At 67.5% G+C, this 8,966-nt stretch overlaps 1 protein-coding gene and 1 non-coding gene across 3 annotated transcripts; both read right to left on the reverse strand.

The window, feature by feature from the left end:
- Nucleotides 1-3,636: 3,636 nt before the first annotated feature.
- Nucleotides 3,637-3,708, reverse strand: H696_00024. Its single transcript has one exon. It is a non-coding gene; the product is annotated as a tRNA-Cys (tRNA).
- Nucleotides 3,709-6,270: 2,562 nt separating this feature from the next.
- Nucleotides 6,271-8,507, reverse strand: H696_00025. 2 transcript variants are annotated; one of them, XM_009493864.1, is made up of 2 exons: nucleotides 8,320-8,507; nucleotides 6,271-7,772 (listed from the first exon to the last, which is right to left on the reverse strand). In XM_009493864.1, the coding sequence occupies exon 2, from the start codon at nucleotides 7,768-7,770 to the stop codon at nucleotides 6,478-6,480; it is 1,293 nt and encodes a 430-aa protein (XP_009492139.1). In that variant the 5' UTR covers nucleotides 7,771-7,772; nucleotides 8,320-8,507; the 3' UTR covers nucleotides 6,271-6,477. The 2 variants fall into 2 exon arrangements, with proteins under 2 accessions (XP_009492139.1, XP_009492138.1); XM_009493863.1 differs by having other exon boundaries at nucleotides 6,271-8,507.
- Nucleotides 8,508-8,966: the final 459 nt, after the last annotated feature.

Consider the following 8,966-nt stretch of genomic DNA (forward strand, 5'->3'; position numbering starts at 1 on the left):
CCCACAATGATCGGCAACATAGTGGGTGCCCTGGGCTTGGGAGGAGGGAACCCTGCCCTGACCTGTGTGTCTGCAGACGGCCCGACGCCGCACAGAGACGTGGGTCTGCCGGGGTGCAAGGGGGAGGGGCCATGTTTCGTCGGCTACCTGTACCCTGCACTTGGGGAGCGCATCCGACACGACCCTTCGGCATAGTGCATGCAAGGCGCCCAGAGCGTGTGCATGCGTGCCTGAGGGAGGGCGAGAGACACACGCCGACACACACGCCGACACACACGCCGACGCACGCCAACGCACGCCAACGCACGACGACACGCCGACACACCGATCGGCGCTTTGGAGGCGCCGCACACAGTGTGGCACAGACTTGGGCGAACGGCCGGCCCCCGGGAACGAAGCGGCCCCAATCCCGGCCCGATGGTTGACTCGCGCGGCCCCCTGTTCGCCAGGGAGCAGGGCCCAAGAAAAGGCGGCCGCACGAAGCGTGTGTCTGTTTGGGGGCCGGCGTGTCGGCCTCTCCGGGCACACACGATCAGACACCGCGGCAGGTCGCGCCCCCTGCGCCATCCACCCGGCGTCCCTGCCCGGGGTGAAAGGCTGGCACAGGCCGGGCCCGGGTGGATGCGCACGCGCATGCGACCGCGCCCCCGCCTCCCGTGCGCAACCACCGTCGGGCAGGCCGTTCTTGGAACTTACCCCCACCCCGGCCGCGGGAGATGTGCATGCCGCGCGCGTGCGCCCGCCCAGCTGTACATGGCCCGCGCGCCCCGGGGCAGGGGCCGGTGACGGGGTCGGCCGGCGTGTCTCGGTGCGCCCCCGCCCGCCCGCACGCACGCACGCCCGCCCGCACGCACGCACGCCCGCACGTATATGCGTATACACGACAACTGCACCGGCATGCATCAGGTGAGTATACGACACACAACCTTCCGTGTGGCGGGGACCAAGGGAGGGGAGCAGCCTGGCCCCTGGCAGGACGGGCCCCGACGCGCACGCACGTCCTCCCCGGCCCCGGCCCCGGCCCCCATGCGCCCTCCGGCGGATTGGACATGCTCCGGCGGCGTGCATGCGCCGGCACGGTCGCCGCGCTCCCTGGTTTCGCCGGCCCGACGCCCGGGCCTCCTCCTCGCCCGCCGCCCCCCCCCCCCTCCTCCCCCCCTGTGTCGGGCCATGACTGCGCCCGTCGGGCCGGAGCAGCAGGAGGGCCGGGCTCCGAGGCGCCCAGGGCGGGGAGGGGCCGGGGCCTGGAACTGCCACTTGCCAAAGTGTGTAGCGCGTACGGGCGCGGGCGTGGGTAGGCCCGGCCGTGGCTAGGTACAGGTGCTCGCCCGGGGGGGGGGGGGCAGCCCGGGCGCCGCCCCTTCCGGCCCGCCGTCGCCGCCGGAAGAGTGTGGGAGCAACGCGTGCACGCAGATGCCGCTGCCTGGGCGGGCGGATTCCAGCGCACGCTCCGCGCACCCCGCGCCGGCGCGGGGGGCCGGGGCAGGGCGGCCGGCCAGGCAAGGCTCCCAATGATCCTCCCTGTGCCCCCCACCCGCCCAAAAGCGGGCAGTGGGGCGCCAGCGGCGGGGGGAGGGGGGGGCGAGGGGGCCGGGCCGTGTGCGTGTGTGCCTCCGGGCCCGGGCGTCTATTTGCCCGGGCACACCGAACCCCGGCATCGGGAATGGCCCCGCGAACCTCGAGCTCCCCATCCCTCCGGCGAGTGGGGGCAGGGCGGAGCAGACCGCGCACGCGAGAGGGGCCCGCAAGCCCATCCACCGTGGGGGCCGGGCCCCGCCAACGCCCTTGCCCCGCCGCGACGCATGCCCAGCACGCACACGCACACGCACACACACACACACACACGCACACACGCACACACGCACACACACAGCCGCCGGCCTCCGCCACCCGGGGTCCCTGGAGACCGCACGCGCCTGCGGGGCCTGCCGCATGCGGCGCGAACCGGGGGGAGGGGGGGGGGGGGCGCGAGGGGCGCCGGCGGACCCGTGCCTGTCACAAGCGGACGGCGCGCCCCGGGCCGGCAGCCACAAGCCCCGGGCAATCTCCCCCGGCCGCCTTGCCCCCCAGCCCGGCCCGTTCGTGAGCCCATGGCGTGGGCCCCATTCGCCGGCGCGGTTGCCAGTCCCCGGCAAGCGCTGGCACCGGGCCGCGAGCAGGAGAGCGAGAGAGTGCGCGCGTGATGCGTGCCCAGCTCGGACTCCCTGGAAACGGGCGCCCGGCGGGCCGGGCCCGGCCAAGCCACGAAGGGCAGCCACTCCCGGCCCCGGCCCCGGCCCCCCAGCCCCGGACAGCAGGCAGGGGCGGGGCCGGGGCCGGGGCCGGGACAAGCAGACGCTCAGACAGGGCGAACAACACGCCGGGGCACACGCCGGCCTGTGTGAGCCCTTCGCCAGGGCGCAACGCCCCTCCCCCCCTCTCCCCCCGCCCTCCCTGTCCCAACGTGGGCTAACCAGCCGTGGCCGGGGGGGGGGGGGGGACAACGCCGTGGCGTCGGGCAGCCGGCTGGACACCCTCGGGCCGGCGACCCGGCCGAGATGAAACAGTCTCGGGGTCGATAACTCTACAATAATAATACGCTATGATTGGGTGTGGGAGCCGGCCGCGGACCGGGCTGTCTGCCGGACCGCCGCCGCCGCGGCCGCCAGCCCAGCCCTTCGCCCGCCTCGGGCCGGGAACGCCAGTCCCCCCCCCCCCCCACTATGCTGCTCTGAGTCACAACACAGGCAGTGGAATCCCCCGCCCTACCCCCTCCGGATCCGGCGATCCACCGCCTGTGTGCAGGCACTCCCCAACCAAATACGCCCGACTCTTCCGCGCGGCCGGGACCGCCCCTCTACCCCGCACCCCTCCTCGCGAGCGGGCGCGTGGCCGGGGCAGGACTCCACGCGCCAGAACGCACCCGCATCCCCCCCCCCCCCCCCCCCCCCCGAACTCCAGTCACCTCCCCCCCCCCCCCCCCCCTGTCCGACCCCGGCCCCGGGCCCCCCGGGCTCAAAAAAAAAAGGGCACTCCCCTCCCCCCGCTTTTTTTTTCGCGCCGGACTCTGTCGCCGGGCCGCTCGTGCCGCCATCCGCGGCGGGCGCGCCCGGACGGCGCTGGCATCGCCCGACAACCCACGACCCAGCATGCGAGGAATGACCAGCCACAGATGTCTCCGCATGTTCGGCCGCCCGGGGGAATGCGCCCCCCTCTTCCCGGCGGGGGGGGATTCGTGGAAGGGTCCGGTGCACGCCACCGGCGCGGCTCCCCTGCTCGCCCCCCTCCCCGACCAAAGGGGCGCCTCGGGAGCGCGGCGCCTCCGGGCGGGGGGCGCACGCCCTGTGGCCCCGCCAGGGCGTGGCGGTTGGCAGGCGCCGGGGGCCCCCTCCCAGGGGGGGGGAGGCAGGCCGGCGAGGGGACCCGGCGCGCACCCCCCCCCCCCCCGGGCGCGTGTCCGACGCACAAAGTGCCAGCCCCCGCAGAGACCTGGCCCTCGTTCCAGGCCCCGGCCACCGCGGCGAAAGGGGCCACCGAGACTCGGCGACGGCCGCCCGGCCGGCCGGGGCGTGGTTTCGGGTGCGAAGCCGCGCGTGTGCGCGCGGACTGGTATTTCGTAATGCCAAAAGAGCGCGTACTCTGGGGAGACAAAAGGATAGGGCCCACCCGGGGTTGATCCGGGGACCTGTCGATCTGCAGTCGACCGCTCTACCACTGAGCTATAGACCCTCGTCGATGGAAGGCTCATGGACAAACGCCCTCATATGCCCCTGCCCCTTCGGGGAGCATCGCCGGAGCCCCCACGCATGAAGCAGGTGCCACATGGGTTAAGCCCAGGTCAAGTGAGTGAGGCTTGATGAAGGGCCGCTGTGTGATCTGCCACCCGGCCAGCAACACCTCCCGGCATGAAGAGGGAGAACATACCAACCAGCGGGTTCACGGTCGTCTGTTTCCGGGTGAGTCGGCAACCTGAGTTAAGGCGAGTTAGTGGCAAGCGAAATAGAAAGAAAATCGAATGTCAATAAAAGGGTTGGCGAGGAGGCCCCAGGACAGGTGCTGGCAGGATGAGGCCTCAAAGGGGATACTTCGGCAGACGCTTCGACACACAGCCGCCAAGGTCTTCACTCTCGGGGGCGTCCCAGCGGGGGCCCCCCGCCCCTTTTTGACCCTTGGGTTCGGTCCGGGGGCGGATCTCGCGGCCGGGCCCGTCGTCCACCCGTGCATCGCCATCCTCGATCGAGCGGCATAGGAGCGCTCGATCCCGGAAGTCACCCGGCTGTTGTCCGGCCCTGCATTCCTCCACGGAGAGTGCCGCTCAGGGCTGGTGACCATCCCCACTTAAGAGCACGTGCGATTGACCACCCGCGTGCTACTTGTCTGACGCTTACGTGGGGATCTCACGCCAGCCGCGAGGCGAAAAACAGCGCTTTTCGGTTGTTGAGGGTCTTCTTTCAGACACGCCGCTCTTTTAGCCATGCGGCGATCTCCTTCTGCTCGGGCAAACCCGAGGCTGCGAACGCCCGTCCTCCCTTTTCAGCACCTGCCCAGCAGGCTAGCCAGGCTCTTTACGCTGCCCTGCCTCCCCACTCATTGGTAGGCCTGCCCCATGTTCCGGAAGTGGGGGCTTGTGTTTGGTGTTGCAGGCCACCTCACTGAGACCGCCATCCTTCGGCAGTGGGCGCGACTGAGAAAAGGATACACCATACGCTTGCAGTTAGGTCTATTCATGTGTATCGAACTCCCCTCGCTGAGAGTGCCGGGGGAAGGCGCGATTTTCCACGGTGCTTGCTGGTGTTTGGTCGGTTGCCGACCGGGGAGCCTTGCGATGATCGACTTCGCGTGCGATCGAAGTGTGGTCTGGCACATTGGGCACTGCTTGTGGGTGACTTGCCTCCGGCCGGCCTTTCAAAGAGCCCCAGGGTCGGCTGCTCGTCGAATTTGAACTGGCCACGAGTGTTTGACGGCTTTCTGCTGGTTACCCCAAAGGGCGGCCACATCCACCAGGACCCAATCCAGTCCCTTGAACGTGCATGGAATTGTCCGAGACTCCATTGTCTGCACTGGGCGTTCGCGTTGCGCTCCTTCACCTCCTCCAATACCTCGCGTCTCGCGACTTGCGCACGGTCGGGATTGCTCCCATTTCCGAGAGATCGGAGCCGAATCCCGCCAGGATGAATTCCGGGTTGTAACCCAGGAACGACACTGGAAGGCGATTCATCGCAGCCGCGGCTTGCACGACGGCTTCCCCCCCCCCCCCCCCGGCATACTTCCGCTTGTGCCAGGCTGCCACCCGGGCCACACGAAGGTGCTGCAGCAGGATGCCGACGACTCGCCCGGCCGCGCCGTTGAACATGCGGTGGCTCGGAGCGGAGAGTCTAAGAGTATTGCTCTTGCGAGCCAGCAACCGCTTCCACCCCTCCGAACGGAACGTCGGTGTCCCTCCAACTTAATGGTCCCGGGGAATCTCCCCCAAGATTCGAATACCCGGCGTAGTTGACAATAGAAGTCGCCGGTGGTCCATGACAAGCTGCAAATGCAAACCCAAGCGTATCGGGAAAGCCGGCCCACAATCACCAGGAGGGCCTCACGCCCCAAGTCCCCAGGCAAAGCCGAGACCACGCCCAGCGAGACAACATCCGTAGGTCCGTTCGCAATCGGGCCCGGCTCCCTCGGCATCGTCAGCCGTGGCTGGCCTCGAGCCTCGAGAGCTTGGCAGCTCATGCACGTGCGGACATACCCGCCAGCGTATTGCCCAAGCCTCTGGCCAGCAAAACGGCCACACACCAGCCAGATGGTAGCCTCCCTTCCGAGATGCTTGTATACCCCGGAATCGTGGAAAATACTCCAATGCCTCCACAATCCCCGCCTCTGGCAGACAGACCTGACCCGTCAGGTGCAGGATGCCATTCCCTCACACATAAAAGTTAACGATACCCTCCCCCAGGGCTGTCATGTGCTGCCGGCCGGCCATTTGAATCCTCGACAGATTCTGCCTATAGCTCAGCCGGAAGCACCGGGTGAGGCCACAGGGGACTACGCTTAGCCCGATGGCGCCCGAGTCATAGCGCAGCCAGGAAGTCGCATCCCCACATTCCTTCAAACGAATGTAGTGGCCGACCCCCCCCCCCCCCCCCGGGCCTCATACAGCACAGCGCACCCAGCATCACGCCTAGCTCGGCCTCGTCGACCTCGGCCTCAAGTGGGCTCCCCCCCCGGGCTGCCCGCCAGACTGCGGAGCCTGCGCGACCGCTCGCCCGACACGCCAGCATTCGCCGCGAGAATCGAAGGACAGGAGAGAACAGGCGAGTATATTGCAAGAGCCACCGAGAGGCTCCACCTCCGTGCTACACGCCGCGCGTGTGGGTGGTCGGTCCGCCAGACTCGGGGTCCCTCCTCAGGGCCCACGGCCACGCTTCTTCTTGTGCGCGATTTGCCAGATCGCGGGTGGCTACCGCGCTGGCTCGCGCCCGGGCGGTCTCCCTCCGCAGGGCCTTGACCTTAATCCTCCGAAGGCCTCTCAGAGAAGCGACGAGGAGGGGGTGGGCGTACCTTCCGGCGCTTGGGCGGGGCTTGGACATTCGTCTCATTCGCTCGGGCGTGCTTCCGCAACTCGAAGTAGAGGCGGTACTTTCCCGACAGTCCGTCCCATTGGGCCGGCCATAGCACCTGGCCCGGCTCGATCCGACGCGCAAGCGTTAGGCCCTCCTTGGCGAGGAAACTGGGGTTTCGGGGACGGTCCGAAGCAATGATGCTCAGGACTCGCTTCACCGAAGTGTGCCTGTCGGTGCCCACACCGCGGGACGTCAAGAGGGCCAGGTAGCAGGCGTCTTTCCAGCCGAACCCGAAGCCCAGCTCGGACATCGCGTGGTATGTCATGAAGACTTGCTCGCCCAGCGTGGCATAGCGACACAGACTGTGGAATAGTTGGCCGATCAGCACCACCCGGTAGGCCTGTGGAACGCTACCCAGGCTCTCTGCCCAGGCGCTGCTGCGCCTCGAGCCCTCGAGGCTCCAATCCCACAGGACGTTCAGGGTGATCGATTCGAATATCTCTTTCATCTGCCTCTCCGAAGGTGAACGGCTCAGGCAGTGAAGGACAGCCTCCCGAACTCGGATAGCCAAGCTCATGGGGTCTTCCCTCTTCTCCCACACCGACCATCGAGTCGTGTCCACGCCCTCTTGGTGGCTTCGACACACTTCGACCTTCGCCAGCATTTCGCACACTCGCCAAGCGCGCACGGGCCGGAAACTGGGCGGGGGGCTCTCGCTCTCCGCCCAGTCCCACCGGTCATCCAGCCCCGTGAATGGAGTCATCAAAGGGCCGCCTGGAGCATCAGAGGCGCTCCGCAGCTGTAGGACCACCTGCTCTTCGTCCAGGAAGTCCATCCGGCGGCTCTCGGGGTTTAGCACAATCACCGGCCTGGCCCGTTCTCCTTCCGGGGGCTTGGGGCCGGATGCCTCTGCTTTCAGCTCAAGGCACGCCTCTCCCCAAGCACTCCAACGAAGGTGGCAGAGATCCGACCGGCAGCCGGTGCTCTGCAGCACGTCCTCCAGTAGCTCGTACGTCCTCAGCAGAACCATCCTGGGGGTGCCCTCGATGGGCATCCGCTCCTGGAGGTCCTCGAAGAATTGTCCTATCTTGGCGCCACCCTCCGGATCGGCCTCATATTCATGCTTGTACCACATCTCAAAAGCTCGGATGAACATCATGTCCTTACGACAGGGGACCCTTTTCGGTCTCTTGGAAGTGGTGGGCGGACCGACGCTCGGAGGAATCGGAGATTCGGTCATGGCTGGGGCGACGGGAAAGCGCGAGTCAGAACTGATTCGCGCCAAATCGCGAGGCAGAAACCCAACCCACAATGAGCCACCCCTCTCGCATAGGCTCATTCACTCTGTGCTCGAGTGCCCCAGGATGGAAGTCCTCCATCCTGAGAAGCAGCTACTCGAATCCGACGTCCGACGCCACGTAGTGGTGAGGTTCCGCCCTACCGGCCGCCAGGTGTTGCCCATGCGCGCCGGTCCCGATAGTGTGCGCCAGCGGCCGGGTGTCCCTTCGCCCACCAGAGTGCCTCTGGGGTTCGATGGCACCCGTGTAGTCTCCGAGACTACGCGACCCATCGGGGTGTGGCCGTGAGGCCGCGCGGGATTCGACTCTCCCGCCGTAGCGCCGAGAGTCCCCCCCGGTGAGTCCTGCAAGGAGAGAAAGAAAAGCCAAGCGGCCGTGGCAGGAGCCACACGGGCTAGGCCCAGGTCAAGTGAGTGAGGCTTGACGAGGGGCGCCTGTGCGACCTGCCACCCGGCCAGCAACACCTCCCGGCATGAAGAGGGAGAACATACCAACCAGCGGGTTTACGGTCGTCTGTTTCCGGGCGAGTCAGCAACCTGACTTCAGGCGAGTTAGGGGCGAGCGAAATAGAAAGAAAATCGAATGTGAACAAAAGGGTTCGAGAGGAGGCCTTGGAACAGGTGTTCGTCGGCTCGACTGGTGCTTCGGCTACACTTCGGCATACGCTTCGACACACAGCTGCTAAGGTCTTCACTCTTGGGAGCGTCCCAACGGGAACCCCCCTTTTGACCCTTGGGTTCGGTCTCGAGGTGTGGATCTCGCGGCGAGCACCCGCGTGTCTCCATGCTCGGCCGAGCGGCATACACGCTGGACTTCGCGGAGGCACCTGGCTGTGTTGTCCTCTGCCCCGCATTCCGCCACAAGGAGTGCTTGCAATGGAATACCCCTGTAAACAATAATTCAAATAGCACGTGAGGAGACTCGCGTGCTATATGGCAGGGCGGCGGAAGTCCCAAACAACACTCCTCCCGGAAGGAATGCACGGTGGGACAACAGCCAGGCGGCTTCCGGGATCGGGCACTTCCATGTCGCTCGGCCGAGCATGGAGACACGCGGGTGATCGCCGCGAGATCCACACCTCGAGACCGAGCCCGGAGGTCGGGCGCTGCCGCTGGGCATCCCCCCCCCCCCCCCCCCC

The sequence above is a fragment of the Fonticula alba genome, assembly GCF_000388065.1.
Source record: "Fonticula alba strain ATCC 38817 unplaced genomic scaffold supercont2.1, whole genome shotgun sequence".
Taxonomy (NCBI): domain Eukaryota; order Rotosphaerida; family Fonticulaceae; genus Fonticula; species Fonticula alba.